The 27,894-nt window shown below is 36.7% G+C and overlaps 1 protein-coding gene across 5 annotated transcripts in view; it reads left to right on the plus strand.

Annotated features, from left to right (window-relative positions):
- The window catches only part of PCDH15 (protocadherin related 15), a 1,084,160-nt gene that overhangs the window by 537,417 nt on the left and 518,849 nt on the right, over positions 1-27,894 (plus strand). For all 5 annotated transcript variants that reach the window (XM_069567843.1, XM_069567842.1, XM_069567840.1 and 2 more), the window contains exons 6-7: positions 1,085-1,204; positions 13,103-13,213. In XM_069567843.1, the coding sequence (XP_069423944.1) occupies positions 1,085-1,204; positions 13,103-13,213 (231 nt within the window). The remainder of the gene's footprint in view (positions 1-1,084; positions 1,205-13,102; positions 13,214-27,894) is intronic.

A 27,894-nucleotide genomic window follows, 5' to 3' on the forward strand; every position in this document is an offset into this window, starting at 1 on the left:
TCCCTCTGTGAAGCTATTTCTCCATGAAGGAATCCTATTTAAAAGCTAACAAAACATATCTCAGAACAAAATGTAAAAGTCTATTTTCTTTAGAGGCACAGGTCTTGTGTTTATTGGCTAAGCTCATTTATTCATTGTGGCAGTGCAATAATTAAGAAAGTAAAGTGTAAAATGTAAGAGGAATGAAAAAGATGCCGTGTACTGACACGGAGTAGGGAAATGCTATGTCAGGAATGGTTTAGAAGAAGATGGCACCTAATTAAGTTGAAAGATAACTAATGAGAAGGATTCCATCTAAAACTTGAGAACTGGAGACTCTGGATGTAGGAATACATTGTGAAAAGACTTAAAAGTAAGAGAAAACAGTGGTGATTCTCTGATGGAGATTAATAAGAGGTAAAGCTAGATTTTCAGGCCAACTGTGAAATCATAGTCTTATATGACACATTATGTTTTATTGTTGGTTTAATTCAAAATGAAAAGATATTACTATCTCTCCAATTCTATCAGACAATGGCTTTCTACTCAACCAGTACTACAATCACTAAAGAAAATCCCAGCTTTCTCTCTCCTTTGATAGATAAGGAATCCATATTCTCTAACTTTCTTCCTCAAATTTGCAACCTGCATGTAATTACCACCCTGGATTTCATTGATCTCACTGATTTTTTTTTTAAAGTTTAAAATAAAGTGATTGTTGATAATTACTTCATACAATATAAATCCTAGCTTATAGATAATCTGATGCATCAAAGTATTTTTAAGTAGGAACAACAGATGCATTTTCTCCACAAGTTTAAGACGCTAATGTTTATAAACTGGTCCAAATGTGCTTCACACTGAATCAGGGGCTTCAATTTCTTTATGCAAAGCAAGGACTCTGATGTTGGAAATTTCCAGAATTGTAGGAACTCCTGCATAAGGTTTCCAAGTGTTTTTTTGAAACACTTTGAGTCTGTGTTTGTGGGCTGCTGCCTACTTTTTCCCTTTGTGTGATTAATAATTGTGGGTTTTGTGCTGGAACATTTTCGGTATGCTGTCGATCAAATGAGAATTGACAGTTTGTCTTTTGTATTCTTTGCAGCTCACTCCAGTTGGCACCACAATCTTCACAGGATTTTCAGGAGACAATGGAGCTACAGACATAGATGATGGCCCAAATGGACAGATAGAATATGTGATTCAGTATAATCCAGATGATCCAGTATGTAAATATCTACTTGCAATGTAACTTCTCTATAAGGAGTAAAGTTAATATTTATTTAAGCTGATATTTATTATATTCTTCTATTGTTCAGTTCCTAGAACCATGTTAGTAATTGTACTATTATTAATAACTATCCCAAATTACATTTTATGATATATTTTTGCTATATTTATAGGCTAGTTTTGGATGGGTTTTGTTGGTAAAAGTTTTTAAATATCTTCATAGGTATAATAAGTCATTTCTATTAAATCTCTGTTATGTTAGTTGACTCCTAAGCATTCTAAATAAATCACTTCATGTGTTGCTACCAATGTAACACATATGTTTTATGGAACTTGCAAATTAATACCACCACTACCCCTTCTCCACCAGTGAAACCTGAGATAGAAAAGAGGACAAAGCCTCTAATGATAGCTTTTTTTTGTGTTTGTGTGTGTGTGTGTGTGTGTGTGTGTGCTTCAGACAATGGGGCTTCTATTCTGTGCTCTAGGCTAAGTTCTTTCTAAGATATAGGATATATAATACAAAAAAAAAAAAAAAGAATTATTTTCTGGAAACTAGACCTGAAATTCCTGCCTGTTATCTTTCTCTTCCTCTTTTCCCCAAGGCAGCTTCTCAGAATACAAAGGGCTCCTCAAAGCAGTTTTACAATCACTTAAGTGATGTTTAATTAATATTAAACATAAGTTTAATATTAGGAATATAAAAAGTAGTGCCATTAACATCTTTGTTTTTAAATTATATATCTCATAAAAGCTCTAAACAAAAAATCTGTTGAGCTTACAGATACTAAGACTCTTAGTAAGGTCTGCCTCACAAATCGATTGTCAATTATGAATGCAGTTTCTCATTTTATCGCCACAAATCAGTTAGTAACAGGATTTCTACTGTATAGGAGAGAACACATGTTCACAGTTGACATGACGTGCCTGGTTGTTACTGCTGTTGTTCAGTCATTAAGGCATGTCCATCTCTTTGTGACCTCATGGATTGCAGCACCCCAGGCCCCCTTGTCCCTCACTATCTCCTGAAATCTGCCCAGGTTCATGCCCATTGAATCAGTGACGCCATCTAACACACAGCTATTTCTAAGCTGAAGAGTCAGGACTTGCTTTCTGAGTAGTGTGTGCTCCACTCTTCCTCTGTTGTGCTCTAATAAAATAGTTGCAGCACTTGTGTTAAAATTTTCAAAAAAAAAAAAAAAGTGGAGAGCAAAAGCAAGACACCAAAAGCCCGTGAGTATAGTAGGGAAAAGGGAAGATTTGGGGAGATTTTGTTTTCGTTTTTCCCCTAAAAACTATGCCTCCACATGTTTATAGGCAGACACAGTGAAGCCAAGAGATGGAGAGATAATGAGAATGTGATACAAAAGGACAGTAATGATGTAAGGTGTTACACTGAAGTAGAGTGGAAAAGATGAAAGAAACAGAAGAGAAGAGGGCAAGAGAAACATTTTTTAAAAGATAGAAACATGGGGCTGACTATACAGAATATTTCTAAACCGTTTATTTTCTTACTATTCTGATTTTTAGAATAATCAATTGTATGCATGTGTCATTTTTTAGCTTATATTTTATGAGGGTCATCTTCTAATCTTTACTCCTCAGTTTGTAAAAATGAAACTCCCACAAAGTAGAGGATGGTCAGGTCATGTATTTTAAGGAAATATTTATTATGTTGCATAAAAGAAAGGAACTTATCCAAGGTTTGATATATTATGAGAAAAAAAATGTATTACTTGGAAGATATCTCATAGAATTTTTGAGAGGCTGAAATACCTTGTTAGCTATGCAATAATTCCTTCTGAATGCTTCTTCTTTTCAAGGATTTGTGGGCTCAGCATGAAATATAATATCATATACTTTTACTACCTACAGATAGAATAAGTCAGTCACATGCAGCTTCCAAATTGCAAAAAGAGAGAGAAAAAATAAGTACTTTAGCAAGCTAGCACTACTATAGAATAAAGAAAGAAATTATTTGGTCATGGCTAATTGGTGAGGCAAAAGATTAAGACGTCATGACAGCACTTACTGAGTGTGTGTGTTGAAAGAGTAAGCATTAACCAAACCACATTCTTATAGAGTGAATCCAACTTTAATTATCATAGAGACTTAACAATCAACACCAGTTTCTTCTCAGGTAAAATCTCTTGGACACTATCTTATGATATTCATATTACTAAATTATTAAATCTCTAGAAATTCTGCTTGGACACTATCTTATGATATTCATATTATTAAATTATTAAATCTCTAGAAATTCTGCTTATAATTAATAGCATAGTTATATTATCTAGCTTATTTCTTAGTGTCAAACCAAACTTGTATGTATTACAGATGTGTGCATGCTAAGCCACTTTGGTCATGTCAGACTCTGCAAGTCAATGGACTATGGTCCACCAGGCTCCTCTGTCCAGGGGATTCTCCTGTCAAGAATGGGAATGGGTTGCTGTGCTCTTCTCCAGGGGATCTTACCAATCCAGGGATCGAACGCACATCTCTTATGTCCCCTGCATTAGAGGCAGATTCTTTAACACTAGTTCCACCTGGGAAAATATGTAACCTCAGAATGTGAACACTTCTGGCTTTTGCAAACACAATATAATTTTTAAAATAAATTTTATATAATTAAAATTAGTTTATTTAAAATTGAAGATGTTAGTTGCTCAGTGTGTCCGACTCTTTGTGACCCCATGGACTGTAGCTCACCAGGTTTCTTCAGTCCATGGGATTCTCTAGGCAAGACTATTGGAGTGGGTTGCCATTCCCTTCTCCAGGGGATCTTCCCGATGAAGGGATCGAACCTGGGTCTCCTACATTACAGGCATATTCTTTACTGTCTGAGCCACCAGGGAAGCTCAATTTCACATTCAAATTTAGTTTTCTCTTCTCTCTTAATAAAAACAACAACGAAAAAATGACAACCCTGGTCCTTATTTCCAATAAGCCAACAATCAGCTAGAGTTGAATTGTTTTCCCATAAACAAACTTCTATCATACAGACAATATATGTATATCCACTTCACCTCCATCGTGTCACTCATTTACATTATCCAAGTAATCGTTGTAGAAATTTACAAATGTTTCTGCTCTACTGTAATGCAAAGTATTTTTTTTGCATTTTTATTGGCATATAATTGCTTTACACTGCTATGTCAGTTTGTGCTATAGAGCAAAGTGACCCAGCCAGATGTATACATACATCCCCTCTCTTTTGGATTTCCTTCCCAGTTAGGTCACCACAGAGCATCAAGTGGAGTTCACTTTGCTGTACAGCACGCTCCACATTAGTTATGCATTTCATACATAGCGGTGTATGTATGTCAATCCCAATCTCTTCACTCATTCCCCTCCCCTTGGTATCCATGTGTTTGTTCTCTCCATCTATATTTCTATTTCTGTTTTGTAAATAGGATCATCTATACCATTTTCTGGCCTTCCCTGGTAGCTCAGCTGGGTGGAGAAGATTCTCTGGAGAAGGGATATACTTCCCACTCCAGTATTCTTGGGCTTCCATGGTAGCAGGGATGGTAAACAATCTGCCTGCAATGTGGGAGACCTGGGTTTGATCTCTGGGCTTGATCCCTAGGTTGGGAAGATCCCTGGAGGAGGGCATGGCCATCCACTCCATTATTCTTGCCTGGAGAATCTCCATGGACATAGGAGCTGGGCAAGCTACAGTCTATGGGTTGCACAGAGTCAGACATGACTAAGCACAGCACATACCATTTTTATAGATTCTAAGTATATGCATTAATACACAATATTTGCTTTTCTCTTTATGACTTACTTCACTCTGTATAACAGTCTGTAGGTTGATCCATGTCTGTGTAAATGACACAGCTTGGTTCCTTTTAATAGCTGAATAATATTCCACTGTATGTAAGTACCATATCTTCTTTATCCATTCCTCTGCTGATGGACATTTAGGTTGCTTCCATGTCCTGGCTGTTGTAAATTGTGCTTCAATGAACATTGGGGTGCATGTATCTTTTCAAAGTATGGTTTTCTCCATATATATGCCCAGGACTGGGATTGCTGGATCATATTTATTTTAGTTTTCTAAGGAACCTCCATACTGTTCTCCATAGCAAATTGTTCACCAATTTACATTCCCACCAACAGTGTAGGAAGGTTCCTTTTTTTCCCATGCTCTCTCCAACACTTACTGTTTGTAGATGTTTTGATGATGACTATTCTGAGTGATGTGAAGTGATACCTTATTGAACTAATTGTATTTTTAAAAGTGAAAAGAAAAATTCAGAAAAAAAGAGAAGAATTTGTCTTCAAATGTTCTACGGAATTTTTAATTTTAGAGAGCTTATCTTACTCAGAAAAATGCAATTCTGTTAGGTATCATTCTGATAGTTTATTGATAAATCTTATTATTAACAGATTGATAAGACTGTTCATACAATAGATTATCATATCAGTTTTCTTATCTTGATCTTTTATTATTTTATGCCAGACTTAAGTGACCTTTATTCTGCATTTCAAGTGCTTTTCCCAAAAGTAGTAAGGAGAGATCTGATGACATATCCCTTATAGCAGTGTCCAGTGGACTGAAAGCAGCACAGCATTTCTATTAAATCCCACTGCCACTCAGAGGAACACTTAGGACATTTAAATAAAATGCTTGGGCTACTTCTTTCTTGGAGGTAGTAGGGTGGTCTTTCATCATCTTCTCCTCAGTAGATTGTCCTTCTTTTCTAATGTGCTTGATTCTGTTTAAATTTTGAAGGAACTGAATAGAAAAAAAAAAAAAGAGAGAGAGAGAGAGAGAGAGCCATCATTTATTCTGTAATGTAAAGGGGTGTAATTCTTTTGAATTTCATGAATCAGGAAGATAAAATCACAGTTTAAATGCAAAAGATGTTTAACAAATCATTATCTCGAAGTAGTTTTGAATATAGGTCAAAGTCCAAATTTCAGATATTACTAAAATATCTGGGCTAAGCAAAAGCAATATTGCTTAATTTTAGATAGTTTACTAAAAATATTACCTTACACTTTGATACTTTTTTATAGAATATATTATATGGGATAGTTGCATGGCACCATAGTCATATTATTATTTTTTAAAATAATGAACATTCATGTTTAATTCAGTTGCTCAGTCGTGTCCAACTCTTGCGACCTCATGAATCGCAGCATGCCAGGCTGCCCTGTCCATCACCAATTCCCAGAGTTCACTCAAACTCATGTCCATCAAGTCGGTGATGCCATTCAGCCATCTCATCCTCTGTCATCTCCTTCTCCTGCCCTCAATCCCTCCCAGCATCAGGGTCTCTTCCAATGAGTCAACTCTTAGTATGAGGTGGCCAAAGTATTGGAATTTCAGCTTTAGCATCAGTCCTTCCAATGAACACCCAGGACTGATCTCCTTTAGGATGGTCTGGTTGGACCTCCTTGCAGTCCAAGGGACTCTCAAGAGTCTTCTCCAACACCACAGTTCAAATGCATCAATTATTTGGCACTCAGCTTTCTTTACAGTCCAACTCTCACATCCATACATGACCACTGTAAAAACCATAGCCTTGACTAGATGGACCTTTGTTTGCAAAGTAATATCTCTGCTTTTTAATATCTAGGTTGTTCATAACTTTCCTTCCAAGGAGTAAGCGCCTTTTAATTTCATGGCTGCAATAACCATTAGGTTTTTGCTTAAAGTCTGTGTTAAATTTTGAACCCAGGTCTTTTCACTGTGAGTCTGTGACATTTTAAATTTACAATATACATGTGCTTTTGAAGTTAAACAGAAACTTCTAAATACAATTTCCTAAGACAAGGAAATAAAGTATATTGTATTTTTTCCTGTATTACTGAATACTCATATGTATATTTGTGTGTGTTTCTGTAGCAGGGACGAATGAGTTTGTAGAAAACAGAGAAACAATCATCAGAGTGCTAGAATTTTGCTCGGAGCAAATTAGTGTTGCTGTACTTCCCAGTGAAACTTATTTGTGCCTTGGTCCTGTCATTAGGACCATGAAATATATATGTACGTGTTTGTGTGTGTCTCTGTGTGTGCAGGTCTCAAAACCAAATCTCTCTGCTTTTGAATTGAATTTCTAGTCCTTTCAGTTGAATGGAGAATATAAAAAGCAATATTTATAAATGTAGCATGAATATGAGAAGCCAAACAGAATCTTTCCTGATTATTAAAAAATGATGGATGACCAGAGTTCTCAGCTGAGAACAGATAATTCAAAGCATGTCATTCTCTGTTTCCAGATCATCTACATCTCTGGAACTCAACACCTCCTTAAATGGCTAGGGGAGAGGTGTTATTTTATCTCTATTGGTACTTATTCAGCTTCGCACAGGTTAATAAAGAGGGTCATAGGGGAATGAGTGCGCTCTAGAGAAACATGGAATTGATAGAGTCAACATTCTGTCTCCTTCTTTGCTTAAGTCAGTATGAGTATGTGTGTTGAGGGTGGGCATTATATATGCCTCCTACACTTTTTCTCATACTTCCAGCAGTGATAAAATAATTTAAACTGCCATATATGCCCATTTACTCAATGGAGATTTGCCACTTTAGTTACTGAGATACTAAACTGCTAGGAAGTTGTGAGTGGACCTTTCCTAATGGAGACCAGATGCTTGGGGCCTGTGGATATTAAGAGGCTTAGTCATCATTGGAATACCTATTTAATAGCACTAGGCAGGTAGAGGTCAGCATTTAAATTCTCATCACCCAAGGAAACCTGTGCTAATTTGTGCTTTACAGAGTAGTGTCCAAAATTAACAGAAAGTGGGTCAGGGACTTACTTCCAAAAAATGTAGGTGGCTTAAGGAAAAGGATATGCCTGTGCTCCTACACTGGAGAAGGCACTGGCGACCCACTCCAGTATTCTTGCCTGGAAAATCCCATGGACGGAGGAGCCTGGAAAGCTGCAGTCCATGGGGTCGCTAGGAGTTGGACACGGCTAAGAGACTTCACTTTCACTTTTCACTGTCATGCATTGGAGAAGGAAATGGCAACCCGCTCCAGTGTTCTTGCCTGGAGGATCCCAGGGACAGGGGAGGCTGGTGGGCTGCCGTCTGTGGGGTCGCACAGAGTCAGACACGACTGAAGCGACTTAGCAGCTGCAGCAGCAGTGCTCCTATACTCCTCTCCTTTGTTGATGAAATAAATCCCTAAGGATAAAAGGAGAGGAAAATGAATGGTAGAGGGAAGGAAGGTATAGACTTTTCTTCCCCTCCCAACTCAAACAGTTCTTTGACAAAGTCTAAGACTGAGATACTGTTGATATGCATGATCACACACACATTTATCTGTATCAGAGAATTGAAAAGTTATAGGATCTTATTTCCTGGTGATCTAATGACTGAAACAAGGCACAGATATGTTTCATTGGGAAATATAGCAACACTAATTTGCTCCTAGTAAAATACCAGCACTCTAATCACTGTTTCTCTGTTTCCTACAAACTCATTCCTACCTGCTACAGAAACACACACAAATATGCGTATGCATATTTAGGGACACAGGAAAAATTACAATGTAGTTTGTGAAACCTTGTTCCAACTAATTTCCTCTGAAATTGTATTTAGAAGTTTCTGTTTGACTTCAAAAGTACATACATGTTATAAATTTAAAATGTCACGGACTCAGTGAAAAGACCTGGATTCAAAGTTCAACACAAAGAAGGACTTTAAATAATAATAAATATTAGTATTTATTATTATTAGATTTAAAAGTCCATCCCAATTTAACATAACTACCTCCAATATAAAGAAAAATGAAAGAATTGTCCATCTTAAAAATGTGTTACAGGAGCTTAGGGACTTCCCTGGTGGTTCAGTGCCAAAGACTTATGCTCCCAATGCAAGGGGCCCAAGTTTGATTCCTGATCAGAGAACTGGAGCCCATGTGCTACAACTAAAAAGATTCCACATACCTCAATGAAGACCTGGTGTGGTCAAATACATGAATATTTTTAAAATGTATTTCAGGAGCTCACTATTGAGTTGAGTTCACAATTAAATGACAAAACTCTTATATACTTAACTTGATCCTTTCTATCTTCTAGTTTATTTTTTCTCAAAGTAAAATCTAAACCTTCTACTTGAGAATTACCCAAGAGTTTTGTTAGAAATACAGAATGTTTGAGAATTCTGGAATTTGGAGGAATAGATACTTGGAATCTGAATATAAGTAATACATTTCTATGATCCTTATATACTCTAAACTTTGATAAACATTGTCACATCACCTTATCATATAGCAATTAAAAAAAACTATTTTCTTACTAAATTTTGCTCTTTTTTTTTCTCCTTAGGTAGAACTCTAGAAATGTCATTAGAGCAGGGCATTTATTTGACTTGATCTAATCCAATATTCGTCTTCTTTTTTCCCCCAATATTCTTTTTGTTAGAGGAAAAATCAAGAGCATCCCAAGCATTTACCTACATTTTGCTTCTGCTTTTTCTCATGATTATTATTCTATTTTTTCAAGACAGAATGCACACTTCATAAATAATTGTTTATTAATAAGTTAGCTAATTTTAACACAAGGCTTTTCATATACAATAATTTATAAACAGCATTGATCTTAAAGCTGATAGTCTCCTTATGTTTCTTGGAACATAAATATTGACAGAACTTCTAGCCCATGGAAAATCTCAGATATCTATAAGAGTGATTTAGATAATAGAAATCAGGTTTAATCAAAAATGTGTTATAGGAGCTTAAGAACTTCCCTGGTGGCCCAGTGACTAAGACTTACACTCCCAATGGAGGGGGCCCAAGTTTGATCCCTGATCAGAGAACTAGGGTCCATGTGTCGCAACTAAAAAAAAATTTGCACGCTGCAGTGAAGATGGATGTTCCATCCAAAAAGTGCTCTTAAGAACAATGACAATCCTTCATTAGCAATAAAATCCCTAATTACTAACTGTAATGTTAATAATAATTCTACTAATAACAATTGTCAACTAAAACAGAATCACAAACATGCATTATGTCACTTGACTAGAAACATCAAGGCAAGTATCTCCAGCTCATAGACTGAGATCCTTGAGAAATCTGTAAGGGAAAACAGAAAATACACAAATAACAAATGTTGTTTGGAGAAAACAATATATCATAAGATCAAAGATGTAATCCTAAATTGGATGACAAAGAAGATTTTACTGAGTAGGATTTATAGAATTTATAACTCAGAGAAATGAGGGATAGGATCTTTAGGCAGGAGAAAATTAAAAGCAAATGTCACCTGTAAAGAGTCATGGCATAAATGGAAAAGAGAGGGGACTACAAGATGAGGACACATAGACAGGAGATAATCATGTATCAAAGTGCTTTTAGCTGCAAATAATAGAAAACAATTTAAAGTGACTTTGCCAACAAAGTCATGGATTATCTCTCATAACAGGTTGTTCAGAGAAGGGGTGGTATCAGGATTTGTTAAGCAGCTCAGAGATATCACAGAAATGACCTTTTCCTATTTTCTGCTCTTCCATTTTCAGCATTCTGTTTTCTTCTAGATTAACTGTACCAGTAGTTCCAAAATGACTGCTGACATTTCCAAGTTTTATATCCTTATAGAAGCATCTATAAGAAGAAAAGGGGGAAAAATATATTCCCCTGTGCGTCTCTCTCTCCTTACAATTAAGAAAAGTTCTCCAGATTATCTAGAATTAGATCCCATGTACATTTCCAACAGTCACTGGTAAGGTGTGGAATGTCCATGGTTGGAGTCGATTTGCCAAAACTCACTCTACTTAGGGGCATATGTGTCCCTGTTCAGTCACTCAGTCCTGTCCAACCCTTTGCAACCCCATGGACTGTAGCCCACCAGGCACCTCTGTCCATGAGATTTCCCAGGCAAGAATGCTGGAGTGGATTGCCGTTTCCTTCTCCAGGCAATCTTCCTGACCCAGGGACCCCACCTGTGTCTCCTGCATTGACAGGTGAATTCTCTACCACTGAGCCACCTGGGAATCCCTGCTTAGAGGCATAGCCTCCCCTAAAGCACAAAGCTACCAGTTACCTGAACTCACGGAGTTCTGACACCAAGAATGAGGTGACTTTGGGGTAAGAAATCCACCATATATTTCATAACTGTACTAAAAATTGATATATGGCTCTGTAGTAATTGTGTTAGACAGTTAATAACCCTGTAACAACACAATGAGTTGTGTTTTCTAGTGTATATGGCAATTATTTACTGAAGTGTCCCCTATATCTAACTTAGATATTTAGATTAAACCATTTTTACACTCCCTTGCTTAGTCTAGAGACCTACAGGGCTCCCCAGGTGGCACAATGGTAAAGAATCCACCTGCCAATACAGGAGATGCAAGAGATGTGAGTTTGATTCCTGGATTGGGAAGATCCTCTGAAGCAGGAAATGACTACCCACTCCAATATTCTTGCCTAGAAAATTCCATCTACAGAGGAGCCTGGTGTTCTATAGTCAAGGGGTGGCAAAAGTCAGATACAACTAAGTACAGACACACAATGTTTAAATAGGCAAAAATGTAGGGAAAATGTCAAATGTCTGTTTTTAGTTGTAAATATCTCACTTGGTACATTTTTTTTTTAATTTGTATTTTAAAATGTTATTTCTTTAAATGACTGTATGCAAGAAGACTTGTAAAGTCAATTGTATGAGCACAAGAGTAAATCATTAAAAAATATGTATCAATTGTGTGCCGAATGTGTGTGTGTACCAGAAAGAGAGGGAGTCAGGGTGGGAGGGAGGTAAAGATGGAGAGGGCGAGAGCATGACTCTAGATATTTAAGGTTAATTTGTCTACATTCCCCTGAATGAACTTGAGATGGGAGATTAGTTTTGAGTCAACTGTTCTCACATTAAATTTCAGTTCCTAAGCAACTCCCCTTGTGTCAGCTGAGGACATAAAGACTCACAGACACACCAACACCTCCCTCCCCACACACACGTGCGTATCCATTCTTTCTTTCTCTTTTCTTCCTTCCTTTCTGTACCTTCTTCCTCCCGCTTTGTCTTGCCTCCTCCTACCACTCCTTTCTCTGAAATATGTATCTGAGCATTTCATGTGGTATCTGCAATCACACACCCACCTACCACTACACAAAACAGTCAACCAAAAAAGTTCCAGTGCTAGAAATAAAACTGATTTGTTGTCATAAATGATAGACTATTTTATCAGTCTTCAAAATGGCACTAAAACACAAAAGTGATGTAAAATCTTTTTAAGGATGAGAGACAGATCTTATAAATTATATCCTCTTGAGGAATGACTGTATTGTCTTACACTGAGAGTTGCTCACACCAGAGGAGCACTGGTTGGCGGCATTTTGGAGGTTGCCCTTATGAACTGCATGTTACCAAGAAGAAACGCAGTCTCTGTTAGGGTAAGGGCAGCAGATCTGAGGCTTGGAAAAACAAACAAAAACAACCTATACCACATTCTTTTTCACAAAAACACAATTTCAAGTTAATAGTTATATATCTTTAACACAGTACTTGAAAATATGAGAATATAGAATGGACTCCAATGTCATAAAGGAATATTATGATAAATCATAAATTGTAATAATTGAACTCTTTGGTGATTAAAATAATTGCGAAAAGATAATATGGTAATAGGGAAGATCTTCAGACATCTGGGCTTAGATTTAGATATATTCTGGGGATGTTTATGTGTAACTCTAATAATATGTGAAAAACTATCGCAAGAAGTAAGTTTCCTACATATCATCATCAAAGTAAGACCTACTGATTAGAATGACAAATTTTCAGAAATAAGAGCATTAAAGCTGAAGCTGACATTCACATTCTGTTTTTAGATGATGAACATGTTGTCTATAACTTTCAAGGGGACTAAGCTGAAATATCAGATTCTCTAATTTATCTTCTGTTCCACTGATCCCAGATGTGTATCTTATTTGCAGGCTTCCAATGACACTTTTGAAATTCCCCTCATGTTGACTGGAAATGTAGTGTTAAGGAAGAGACTCAACTATGAAGATAAGACTCACTACTTTGTCATCATCCAAGCTAATGTGAGTTATCAATTTCTCTTATTTCTCTCCTCTGAATTTATGAAATACAGAACTCACCTAGAATGCATGTGCTCACTATAAGTTTACAGCCTCAACAAGGTAGCCCTGCCCTCAGTGTAATTTGTATATTATATTCTTCTGGATGAGGAATGGGGTGGAATAGAATGGGAAGATTATTCCCACTCACTGTATTCTCCAGTCTTGGACTCACTCAAACACTGGAATGATTTGTTTTTAGCTCATACTGAAGTATTTCTCAAAGCATGATTGACTGAACAACTGCAGCAGAATCACCTTTAGTGTTAGTCACTTAGTTGTGTCCGGCTCTTTTTTGTGGCCCTGTGGACTTTAGCCACCAAGGCCCTCCATCCATGGAATTCTCCAGGCAAAAATAATGGTGTGGGTTGCCACTTCCTTCTCCAGAATCACCTTGGGAGTGCATTAAAACTGCAGATTCCTAGACCCAACCTCAGACCCTCTGAATACAAATTTCAGAAGGTAGAAGTGGAAAACTTGCAATTTTATTAGCTCCCCAGGAAACTTCAAAGTACGCTAAAGGTAGAGAACTGTTGAATCATTGATTGAATCACTTACTGAATCATTTATCTTTTATTACTAGTTGCTCAAGACATATAAGTTACTATGAACATGATCTTTATATGTGGGCAGCAATAACAAAACCTGAAGAGTGGTTGCTTGTATAATGTTATTATCATTATTATCATCATTATTTTAATAGAATTCTTAAATTTATGTGATTCAAGGATTGATTTGACAGTTCAAGTATATCACCAAAGACTCAGATTCCTTCTGTCCTTAAAATCTATCCTTCTTGAAACTTGGTTGTTTTTCCAATGTTTTAGGAGAGAAAGAAAAAGTATCCTCTACCAGCTGTCCTTAACAAGCTTATATGCAACCAAGTGTCCCTAAGTGGCCATATTTTCTCATTTTTGGATATATTTCAGTAGAAAGAACATAAGTGTGTGTGTGTGTGTGTGTGTGTGTGTGTGTGTGTGTGTGTGTGTAGTATACTTGTGGTGGTAGTTATAGTTAGAGAACTAGTTCTTGATGACAGTTTGCTAGACTTTCATTCAAAATAATTTGTTTTGGTTTGCTTTGTTTTCCAATTCAGTGCGGTTTGTCTTAGGGCTCAGTAGCAGAGAACAGAGTAGAAACTGCAGATATAGGAAAAAGTAAAATCTATTAAAGAGGACCCTTCAGAATTCTTCAAAAACACTGAAACATTTTTTGTTTCCTATGCAAAGGAAAATGTGAAGAAAAGATAGGATTTTCCTTTCTGACTCAAAATCTTTACTAAAATTTAAAGGAAAGTCAGATTGCTAAGAAATGTATTTGAAAACTAATTGCTATTGTGTTATTTAAAATGAGTTTTTAAAAAGAAATATAAAATAAAATAAATTGTCTGACCTGTTGTCTACTTTAAACTATTCATGAGGACATCTGGGACAATTTGAATCCAGTTTACTAGACTACTCGTAACTGGGAAAGACAGAAATTTTTGGCATTTCAAGAATAAACTTGTGAAATAACAGGATATACATGGAGCTTTGAAAGGAAGGAATGGAACTGGTGAGAAGTTGAAGGACAATTTGATTTTATCTGTAATGAAAGTGAAAGTGTTAGTCACTTAGTCTCATCAGTGTAACCATATGACTGTAGCCTGCCAGGCTCCTCTGTCCATATGAATTCTCCAGGCAAGAATACTGGAGTGAGTTGCCATTTCCTTCTCCAGAGGATCTCTCTGACCCAAGGATCGACCCGAGGTCTCCCACATTGCAGGCAAATTCTTTACCATCTGAGCCACCAGGGAAGCCTTTTGTCTGTAATAGCAATGTTTATATAAATTTAAATTCTGCAATACAAAATGTGAATACTAAATACAGGAAATTATATGATTTTTTGTGTTTTCAGATTATATCCTTTCAAAAATATATAACATATCAAAATTTAGGTATGTTACGATTTATTCAACTGTACTTTAGTTTTTTTGTTTGTTTTTTGCCATAAAATTGATAACTAATTTCAGGATTCTCATGAGAGGCAAGGAGTGTAGTATAGTGGTAAAACCATAAACTTCAGAACCACATTGTCCAAATTCAAATCCTAATTCTGCCCTTGCCTAGCTGTGTGAACCTGTGTATACTCTGTATGTCAGTTTCCTAAGCAGTAAAAGGGTGATATTAATGAAACATACCACATAGGTTTCTTGTGAGGATAAGCAAGTTGGCAAACAAAAATGTGCTGAAACTAATACTTGGAATATATTCTGATATCATTACAGTGTTACATAAACTTCTTTAGTACCAGTACTTGGTTGTGTATGAAAAGATAATTAAGAGATAAAATTACTATGATAAAAATTGTATATATGCATGTACAAATGGCAGATTCTTTACTGTCTGAGCCACCATGGAAGCCCATATATACATATATATACATATATTAATATATATGCATCTATACTTTTCATCTTGGTAAATACTGTCATATTGTCTTCCAAACTGTTGCAACACCACACATCACACTCCCACAAGTTATAAAGAAGAATGCTCATTTCCTCTACATTTTAGATGTATAATGTATTTAATACAGTGGATTATTGGGGCTGGAAAGACGTTTCATGTTTACCTGAGGGTCAGTTTTGAGCTTCTCTTTCCAACTCCGAGTTCAGTGACCTCGTTTGTGGCCACGGTGGGAGATATTTACAGTACAGAAAGTGACAAACGATTCAACTCATGTTCTCTGGTGCCCTGCGGGGTGACCGTGGCTGTGCTGGCGTGGGGCAGGATCTCAGTTCCTCAACCAGGGATGGAACCTGGATTGCAGCACTACCCTGGTTCTCATCCCCTCTGGAAAGGAATTTCAACAAAGAGATGGAAAACAGTGAAACAGATAACGTGTTTGTTAAGAGAAATATGTGTGGATACACGGTGGGTAGGCTCAGCCAGCCGTATCCAGGGGGAATTGAAACCATTTATAAGGGGGCAGTCTTCCAGGTCTTTGTTCGCCTCTGGCCAGTCATCTTGCTTTGACCCCATATCTGATTTGTCTCCCGGCTCTTCCGGTGTGTGCAAGCATGCTTTTAGTCGAGATGGCTCTCAGTGTGAGGGGCTCTGCGAAGTTAGCAAAACTGATAATTGCCTAGCCCTCTCCTCTCCTAAGGAAACTTTCTGTGCAGGTGTAATTTGGGAAATCTCCCTGACCCCAAGGACGAGAAATATGTGACTTCCTTATCTTTTACCCAACCAAGGCTTAGCCCCTCTTCGACCCTGACATTACTAATACCTTACAATATCTACAGGAGACAAAGTATGGCTTTTCATCCTGTTCCTGTTGTCATTTCTATCTCAAAGTATAAACAGGAGGCTACTTGTAAGTGTATAACCTTGAGTCCATCTATCTCCTGCCTCAGTCAGGGCTTCTTGTTTCAGTTGGTTGTTAAGCATTTATTGCCAAATATATAAAATGCCTGCCAATGCAGGAGACATGGATTTGATCCCTGGGTTGGGAAGATCCCCTGGAGAAGGAAATGGCAACCCACTCCAGTATTCTTGCCTGGAAAATCCCATGGACAGAGGGGCCTGGTGGGCTATAGTCCATGGGGTTGCAAAAGAGTCAGAGTTGGACATGACTTTGCTACTAAAACAAAAACAACATCATAGATCTATATATCTGTATGTATACAATTTATATTCTTATATTATGTAGAATAATGATATTTATATATTTAAAATTATTCTTTTATAGTCTTTTTTATTATTGTATTGATGTTAACTAATGTACAATGTAAACTGTGTCCATTAAAACCCTATATATTCTCTAAAAGTCATAAGGAAAGTTGAAATATGAGCAATCAATTTGAACTTCAAAGTAGATGGTTTCTAAGAGGCTAGAAGTCTAATAATAAATTACTAAACATTACTCAGCATTGGCTTTGCTTTGCTTAAAGTACAAAGATTTGATTGATTTGCAAAAGGAATCATTCAAATTTCATGTAGTTGTGAGGTTTCTTTTTATGCATATGAACATGCTATTATTCTTAAATAAATTGGAAGAGTTTTGGGAGACCCACATTACAAAAAAGCTTGCCACTTATTTTATTTAGAAATTTTGCAACATTAGTACCCATACCATTTATTTTAAATATAAATAGAAAATGAGGCAATGATAAATTCTAGAGAAAAGGAGAAAAAAAAATCTAGGACAGGAAGTTCAGAGAAGTACAAAAATCAGGGGTTTCCTTTTGTTGAAACTTCTGATACACTCTGTATTAGAATTTTGATGTTACCCTAAAACAAACAAACAAAAAAATCAGACTCATTTCTATACAAGTTTTAAGCGAACTCTTTTTCTCTTTTCTTTTTTTTTTCATTCAAGAGCCCATAAATTATTGTCAGAAAGAAAAGGTTTACATTTAAGTAAGACTCATAGCAAGAATACCGTTTGAATTATTCTATCAATATCAGTGCTATTCCACATTTTCACATCAAAAAATCTTGAGAAGGGACATTAGCTATCTTTTGTAACAAGATACTATATTATACATATTTGTTGAATTAAAATAAATAGACTACCAAATAAAAATAGGTTTATTTGGGATAAGAAGTTTGGGGTCTACAACCCATGATGAGTCACATGCAAGTCCCCACAAAGCAAGGGAAGGAGGAGAGAAGGGGGAAGAAAGAAGTTGAGAGAGTTATAGTAAATAAGGAGACCATGGCTTTTCATTGGCTGAGTTGTTGCCAGAATAGAAGAGGTGATAAGCTATGCTGTGCTTGCCGACTGTGAGAACTCCCCCTTCTGGTCTCCTCACTATTTAATTGAGGTGAATTTTTTGCAGTTCTTTGGCTGACCTAAAAATTAAATGAACACAACACAGATTAACAGGAGAAAAAAAAAAACTAATTTAATAATGTATGTGAAGCAGTCTTATTAAAAAAAAAAATGAGACTGAAAGAAATGACCAAAGAGAGCTGTCATTTAGACAAGAAAACTACAAATCTGTGAAGAATTTGCAAAGCAAGGGGGCATGGGCTGAGAATATCAAATTAGTGAGTAAATAATGTGATAGTTTTACACAGCCTCTTGGCCCCTAAAGTCTCTATTTCTGGTGATAATGATGCTTTCTATCCTCCTGGGACAGGGAGAGTCCTTTTCACATGGAAGATTCATGTCCTGCTTTGCTTTCAGGGGGACAAATATTGTCAGAATGTCCTCCTTGCACTGCTATTTCTTAAGAAACTTTAACATAAAATACTCAATATGCCAATGTGACATATTATAAGGAGACATATCCTTCTCTTCTTCAAAACATTTCAATTATATAGATTTGGATATAAAAATTACTTTTCAGAATAACCCTTATCCTGACCTTTCCTCATGTCTACCTCACACTGATATGTGGAATAAATACTAATTTTACAACCATTGTTTTTATTTCTGCCAGTTTCTTGGGCATATTCTGGAGAGCAGGACTGAAGTGGAGGAAGATAGAGGTTTAAGAACTATTTACAAAATTTTCAAGTAATGAAGGCATGTAATGATACTATTTCTGTTTATTAGTACACATAAAATTTAAGAAAATTTAGGTAAGTGTCTCAAAAAAAGAAAAAAAAAAAAGACAGTTTCAAAGAAGAAAAGAAAGAACACACTTCTAAAGTGGTTTAGACCAAGGCAAACTTGTTGCTACTATTTTCATTGTTGAATAAAGAAATCCAAGGAGTCAAGTTACTAGGATATGTTTCACAATTCCGGTTGGTGATAGTCCATCTTTCATTAGTGAAGGAAAGCAAGACAGACACCTCCAAGGTCTTAGATAACTGAGTTAGGGTCAAAAGACTCAGGACAACTCTAATTATTATTAATTTTTTTTTAAATTTTCTTTCTCTACTGCAAATACCTGATAAAGTAATGAAAGAGTATGTAATATATATATCTATGAGTGAGTCTGGTGGATGCCTCTAGTCCTTTTGTTAACTTCAAACTACTTGAATACTAAATATGTAAGTGTTAAAAGTCTCTTTATTCCAAGGCTCCTATGATATTGCCAAAAATAAATCTAAACATCAGTATTATTTTTTCTTTTGAACTTTTTATTCTGTATTGGGGCATAGCTGATTAAATGTGATAGTTTCAGGTGAACAGCAGAGGGACTCAGCTGTTCCCTCATTCTCCACTGAATTCTTCCCCCATCCAGGCTACCACATAATATTGTACTATAAAATAGCTCCTTGTTGGTTATCCATTTTAAACACATTAGTGTGTACATGACCACTTCAAGCTCCCCAACTATCCCTTCCCTCTGGCAACATAAGTTTGTTTTCTAAGTCTGTGAATCTCTTTCTGTTTTGTAATGGAAATAAGTCCATTTGTATCTTTTTTTCTTTTCTTTTTTTTTTTTTTGAGTTCACATATAGGGGATGTCATACAATATTTCTCCTCTGTCTTGAACATCAGCATTTTTGTCTCATATTCTTAATAAAACAGGTTTCATATGATTTCACAGTATTTGTTAGAGTTCACATTTTTCCTGGCTCCACTTCACATAACCAATATTTAACTTTATACAGTTCTAAATATAGAGCAGATACTGAATGAATTAGAAATTAGCATTTATCTCTAGTTTGATCAAAGAATAGTGAGCAATTAAACTATTTCACAGTAGGAAAGCCTTTCAATTGAGTTGAAGGAATGAAAGTCTTACTTATTATTTGATGGTTAGAGGTGTTTATTGCCTAGATATTTTCATAGTTGACCTATTTGCAGTTTTATTAAATTGTGTTTTGTGAAAAAGAATGGGTTATGACTGAGTTAGTTGTCTGTGAGCTATTTATAATATAAAATTTATTTTGAAGTTCTACTAGGCATATATGTCTTATTTTTGAGTCAAACAAACACAAAAACCAGTTCTTGCTTGCAATACATTGACGAAATTTTCTACTTATTTAATAAATAATTAATTAAAAAACAATGAGGGGCTTTGATATATCGGGTATCAGGATACAATAAATTTTGTTATGATCATGTGGGGGCAGAGGACTGGAGGCTTTGAGCAAAGATTGTCACTAAGTATTCAGTGACAAGGTCAATACAACTTCCTTATGAGGCACTGACAGAAAGTTGCAGCTAGGTCAATATTCATCACACTCTGATGAGTATTACTTGTGGCTCTCTCGATTCTATGTTGTAGTTATCTGTATGCTTTTAAATTCCTCCATGTCAGTTTTTGTGTTGGATTATTCTTTGTATCCCCCGCAATTCCTTGCGTAACTGCACTCACAAAAGTTGTGGAAGCTAACTAAAGGTTTTGTTGTAGGGAGGAAGCCAAATCAGACTCCAAGTAGGAACTGATTCTTTGACTTGCCTTTAATTGCTTTTGTTATTATAATCATATAGAACAGTTTGCCTCACAGAATCATGCCCCTCTGCCTGACTGTTAAAGTATGTTTCTTCAGAACTCTGTCCACTTGCGGATGACAGAAAGGAAGAAATTAACACATACCCTGACTGAGGCTTGTCATTATAGTTCAGTTCAGTTCAGTTCAGTCGCTCAGTCATGTCCAACTCCTGGCGACCCCATGGACTTCAGCACACCAGGCCTCCCTGTCCATCGCTAACTCCCAGAGCTTGCTCAAACTCATGTTCATTGAGTTGGTGATGCCATCCCGTCATCTCATCCTCCTGCCATCCCCTTCTCCTCCTGCCCCCAATCCCTCCCAGCATCAGGGTCTTTTCCAATGAGTCAGTTCTTTGCATCAGTAGGCCAAAGTATTGGAGTTTCACTTCAGCGTCAGTCCTTCCAATGAATATTCAGGACTGATTTCCTCAAGGATGGACTGGTTGAACCTCTTTGTAGTCCAAGGGACTCTCAAGAGTCTTCTCCAATACCACAGTTCAAAAGCATCAATTCTTCAGTGCTCACCTTCCTCTGCAGTACGACTCTCACATCCATACATGACTACTGGAAAAACCATAGCTTTGACTAGACAAATCTTTGTTGGCAAAGCAATGTCTCTGCTTTTTAATATACTATCTAGCTTGGTCATAACATTTCTTCCAAGGAGCAAGCATCTTTTAATTTCATGGCTGAAGTCACCATCTGCAGTGATTTTGGAGCCCCAAAAAATAAAGGCTGACACTGTTTCCACTGTTTCCCCATCTAGTTGCCATGAAGTGATGGGACCAGATGCCATGATCTTAGTTTTCTGAATGTTGAGCTTTAAGCCAACTTTTTCACTCTCCTCTTTCACTTTCATCAAGAGGTTTCTTGGTTCTTCTTCACTTTCTGCCATAAAGGTGGTGTCATCTCCCAGCAATCTTGATTCCAGTTTGTCTTCATCCAGCCCTAACCCTAACTCTAATTTTTTTTTGGATGTACTCTGCATATAAGTTAAATAAGCAGCGTGACAAAATACAGTCTTTCCGTATTTGGAACTAGTCTATTGTTCCACATTCAGTTCTAACTGTTGCTTCTTGACCTGCAGATTTCTTGACCATACAGATTTCTCAGGAAGCAGGTCAGGTGGTCTGGTATTCCTATCTCTTTAAGAATTTTCCACAGTTTGTTATGCTCCACACAGTCAAAGGCTTTGGCATAGTCAGTAAGGCAGAAGTAGATACTTTTCTGGAGCTCTCTTGCTTTTTCAATGATCCAACGGATGTTGGCAATTTGGTCTCTGGTTCCAGTGACTTTTCTAAATCCAGCTTGGACATCTGGAAGTTCACGGTTCACATACTATTGAAGCCTGGCTTGGAGAATTTTGAGCATTACTTTACTAGCCTGTGAGATGAGTGCAACTGTGCAGTAAGTAGTCTCAGCATTCCTTAGCACTGCCTTTCTTTGGGATTGGAATGAAAACTAACCTTTTCCAGTCCTGTGGCCACTGTTGAGTTTTCCAAATTTGCTGGCATATTGAGTGTAGCACTTTCACAGAATCATCTTTTAGGATTGTATATAGCTTAACTGGAATTCCATCACCTCCACTAGCTTTATTCATAGTGATGCTTTCTAAGACCCACTTGACTTCACATTCCAGGATGTCTGGCTCTAGATGAGTGATCACACCATCATCATTATCTGGGTCATGAAGATCTTTTTTGTATAGTTCTGTGTATTCTTGCCACCTGTTAATATTTTCTGCTTCTGTTAGGTCCATACCATTTCTGTCTTTTATTGTGCTCATCTTTGCATGAAATGTTCCCTTGGTATCTCTAATTTTCTTGAACAGATCTCTAATCTTTTCCATTCTATTGTTTTCCCCTATTTCTTTGCACTGATCACTGAGGAAGGCTTTCTTTATCTTGCCTTGCTATTCTTTGGAACTCTGCATTCAGATGCATATACCTTTCCTTTTCTCCTTTGCCTTTTGCTTCTGTTCTTTTCACAGCTATTTGTAAGACCTCCTCAGATAACCATTTTGCCTTTTTGCATTTCTTTTTTTGGGGGATGGTCTTGATCCCTGTCTCCTGGACAAAGTCACAAACCTCCGTACATGGTTCTTCAGGCACTCTGTCTGTCAGATCTAATCCCTTGAATCTATTAGTCACGTCCACTATATAATTGTAAGGGATTTGATTTAGGTCATACCTGAATGGTCTAGTGGTTTTCCCTACTTTCTTCAATTTAAGTCTGAATTTGGCAATAAGGAGTTCATGGTCTGTGCCACAGTCATTCTAGGAGATGTTTTGAAAGATTAATGTCCTTTTTACTTTGCTTCCTCACCTCCCCTCATCTCTAATCTATAAAAGAACCTGGCATCCAGACCCCAATAAGGTGGTTATTTTTAGGCACTAGCCTGCCATCTTCTCAGTCTGCCGGCACTCTGATTAAAGTCTCTTCCTTGCCTCAACACCTCGTCTCTCATATTCACTGGCCTGTAGTGTAGTGAGCAGATCGAGCCTGGATCTGGTAACAGTTTCATATAATTAAATGTTGAATGTTAGCAACTTTATAAGTGGTATGTAAATAATGCACACTGAGAAAATACAAGTTAGACAGTCAAACTTGATTAACTCTTAAAGGAGATGCATCCTTGCTTGCCAGTTATAGTCACAGTTTCCTTAACTAGTGATATTTTTAAATGTTTAAACTTTTAAAGTATTATCTTATTTTTAAAATGATAGAAAGAAATAAGGAAGGAAAATAGAATAGAAGGAAGGATTTGAGGGGGGTAGTTTTTAATATGTGTTGGATTTACACATAGCAATGAATGAAAATATAAACTTAATAAAATCACATAAAATATGTATGGAAACAATTATGCTTTATTTATACCACCCCCAATTTACAATGCTATTTCCTTTATTCAGAAGAGTCACAAAAAGCAAGCATTTTACTAGAAGAGCAAAATATTTCTTTCTTTTTAGCTTTTATTGGAATTTTGGGGGCTTTGTTTTAGGCAATATTTTAAGATCAAATTTGGTTCTGAACTGTGAAATGAGAATTATGGATTAAAAGCACCTTCCAGAGACCTGCAAGTTAGGAATGTGCACAAGGCCTATTTTCATATCTCTATTTATATTGTATTTATTGGTGACAAATTCTGGAAAATGTCTATGTATATATTAATCAAGTTGGTAGTTTTGGTAGTTTTTCTTAGTGTGTTTCACATGTAGTAGTGAAAAGGAGTAGAATGTGTCAGCCCAAAGTGTATCTCTTTAGCATGTATACAAAATACTAATCAGTCAATCTAAGAAAGTTATGGAAAATTTTATTTACCAAAGTGAAGATTATAACCCAGGGACAGTCTCTCAGAGAGCATGAAGAGCTATTCTGCCCATCAGAGGTCAAAGCACAGTTACATATAAGTTTCAGGGACAAAGGGCTATATATTAAATGATGTATTATAGACAATTTATACAACCTACATGTACAAAGAGTAACTGGCCATTGATCCTCATGACTCCTTACATGATTAAGAAGGAGGGTTATCTCCTAAGGAGTTGTGATCCTTGATGAAATTGGAAAGAATATGTAATATGTACAGCACACACTAAAGGGGAAGAAATTTTCTCATTTCCTAAATTATTAATTTTATTTCAGCAAGCATAAGAAGTATTTTGGGCTGAGTAATAAACAAACAACACAGCAGGCAGGAAAGAAGCTCTAAAAACTAATAGAAGAATTTTCATTTACAAGTAAAAACTCCAATTGTAAAGGGTATCTTTCTCTCTGTACCAAGAAGGCAAGGATGTTTCTAAATCTCTAGAAACTTATCAGTGGAGAAGGCTTGCATTTAAATCTGTATAACAAACATACAGAAGAGTCTGAAATGCAGTATATGTGTGCTATCTTGAAAAACTTCAGAAATGTCTCAATTCCTTTCCAAGGCAAACCTTTTAACATCAGAGTAATCCAAGTCTATGTGCCAACCACTAATGTCTAAGAAGCTGAAGTCAAACAGTTTGTGACAACCTCTCAGAATTTCTAGAGCTTACACTAGAAAAAGATGTCCTTTTCATCATAGGGAATTCAAAACTAGGAAATCAAGCAGTACCTGGAATGACACACAAATTTGGCCTTGGGGTACAGGATGAAGCAGGTCAAAGGCTAACATAGTTTTGACAAGAGAACACACTGGTCATAGCAAATACCCTCTTCCAAAAACACAAGGGATAACTCTATACATAGACATTATCAGACGGTTAATACCAAAATCAGACTGATTATATTCTTTGCAGCCAAAGATGAAGAAGCTCTATACAGTCAGCAAAAATAAGACCAGGAGCTGACTGTGGCTCAGATCATGAACTCTTTATTGTAAAATTCAGAATTAAATTGAAGAAAGTAGGGGAACCACTGGGCCATTCGAGTATGAGATAAATCAAATCTCTTATGATTACACAGTGGAAGTGACAGATAGATTCAAAGGATTAGATCTGATAGACAGAGTACCTGAAGAACTATGGACAGAGATTCATAACATTGTACAAGAGGTAGTGACCAAAAGTATCCCAAAGAAAAGGAAATTCAAGAAGGCAAAGTAGTTGTCTGAGGGGCCCTTACAAAAAGTTGAGAAAAGAAGGGAAGCAAAAGGCAAAGGAGAAAACGAAAGATACATCCATATGACTGCAGAGTTCCAAAGATTAGCAAGGAGAGATATGGAAGGCCTTTTTCAATGAAAAATGCAAAGAATAGAGGAAAACAATAAAATTGAAAAGACTAGAGATCTCTTCAAGAAAATTGAAGATACCAAGGGAACATTTCATGAAAATTTAGACACAATAAAGGACATAAATGGCAAGGATCTAACAAAAACAGAAGAGATTAAAAACAGATGCAAGAATACACGGAACTGTACAAAAAAGGTACTAATGCCCAGGATAATCATAATGGTGTGGTCACTCACCTAAAGCCAGACATCCTGGATTATGAAGTCAAGTGGACCTTATGAAGCATTTTTCTGAATAAAGCTAGTGGAGGTAATAGAATTCCAGCTAAGCTATTTAAAATCCTAAAAGATGATGCTATGAAAGTGCTGCACCCAATATGTCAGCAAATTTGGGAAACTCACCAGTGACCACAGGACTGGAAAAGGTCAGTTTTCATTCCAATCCCAAAGAAGGGCAGTGCCAAAGAATGTTCAAACTATCATACAGTTGCACTCATTTCACAAGCTAGCAGGCTAATGCTTCTAGCTAGGCTTCAACCTAACCTGAACAGAGAACTTCCAGAAGTTCAAGCTGGATTTAGAAAAAGAAGAGGAACCAGAGATCAAATTGCCAACATTCACTGGATCATAAAGAAAGCAAAGAAATTCCAGAAGAATATCTACTTATTCTTCATTGACTACACTAAAGCCTTTTACTGTGTGGATTACAACAAACTGTAGAAAATTTTTAAAGAGATGGGAATACCAGACCACCTTGCCTGCCTCCTGACAAGAAGCAACAGTGATAACTGGACATGGAAAACTGGACAGATTCAAAACTGGGAGCAGTATATCAAGGCTGTATATTGTCACCATGCTCATTTAACTTACAAGTAGTGTACATTATGTGAAATACAAAGCTGGATGAATCAAAAGCTGGAATCAAGATTGCTAGGAAAAATATCAAAAACCTCAGATAGGCAGATGATACCATTCTAATGGCAGAAAATGAAGAGGAACTAAAGAGTCTCTTGAAAGTGAAAGATAAGAGTGAAAAACCTGACTTAAAACTCAACATTCAAAAAAGTAAGATCATGGCATCCAGTTCCATAAGTTCATGGCAAATAGAAGGGGAAATAGTATAAGCAGTGACAGATTTTATTTTCTCAGTTTCCAAAATCACTGGGAATTGTGACTGCAGCCATGAAATTGAAAGATGCTTGCTCCTTGCCTTGACAGTTATAGTAAATCTTGATAGTGTATTAAGAACAGAGACATCATTTTGCTGACAAAGATCCATTTAATCAAAGCTATGGTTTTTCCATAGTTATGTATGGATGTAAAAGGTGGACCATAAAAGAGTCTGAGTGCTGAAACATTGATGTTTTTGAACTGTTCTGGAGAAAACACTCAAGAGTCCCATGGACTGCAAAGAGTTGAAACTGAAGCAGGAGGGAGCGGGACAGGGTACAACATTTGAAAGAATTTCATACCCCAAGACAAACCATGAATCTATTAGAATCAAATGGGTCCAAGATGGCATACAAGTCACCTTCAACTAGACCTTGATCTTCAATCAGCAAGCTAAATGGCATATCCAGAGGAGCCATGACAGGTCAAGGTACCAAAAGACCAAAATGCAGGTGGTGGCCCAATTTTCTCTACCCTTTCCCCCAAATGGTTGGAATAATCTTCCCACTCATTAGCCTATGAAATTACCAGGCTCATAAAAACTAACTATGCCATAACTCAAAGCAGCTGCACTCACCCCATGTGACGGCCCACAGTCTGTCTATGGAGTGTGCTTCTCTCTGAATACATCCACTTCTTACCTATCCCTTTGTTTCTATTTCCATGATGAAACATCAAGAACCTAAGCTTCACTAGGTCCTGAAACCAGGTCTGTGATCTCAGTTGGAAGACTGTGGGTTTTGTCTGAGTTGAAGTCCAAGCCACGGGAGTTTGAGTACCAAACTGGGTTTTGGTTAGGTTTGAGTCTTGGCTCATGGGTTCAAGTCCCAGATTGAGGTAAACAGTTTCAAAACCAGTCATTCCTAAAGGAAATTAACTCTGAACATTCATTGGAAGGACTGATGCTGAAACTCCAATACTTGGTAACCTGTCGCAAAGAGCTGACTCCTTGGAAAAGGCCCTGATGCTAGGAAAGAATGAAGGTGAAAGAAAAAGAGGGTGAGGATGATGAAATGGGAATCAGAAGTTTGGTTAACAGAGCCTAAGAAAGAACTTCACAGTAAAGAAAGAACACTCACAGTGACAAGTGAATACGATTTATTAAAGAGAAGGAATGTACAAAGCTCTCAGCATAGACATTGAGAGGGGATAAAGAGTCCCCCAAAGTGGGACTTACAACAGGTTATATCCTTGCCAGTATTAATCTGTACATTTTTGATTGGCTCCTGTCCTTAAAATACATAATTTCTAACCTATCATTTTACAGGTCAAAATGTTTAGCTTAAAGTCTTCTCTTGATCCTCGGATTAAGTCATCACTCTTTTTCATACCTCCTGGCCATTTTGCAATGGACTTGATGTATGGGCTAAAAGATTAATG

This window comes from Ovis canadensis, chromosome 22, assembly GCF_042477335.2.
Source record: "Ovis canadensis isolate MfBH-ARS-UI-01 breed Bighorn chromosome 22, ARS-UI_OviCan_v2, whole genome shotgun sequence".
Lineage (NCBI taxonomy): Eukaryota > Metazoa > Chordata > Mammalia > Artiodactyla > Bovidae > Ovis > Ovis canadensis.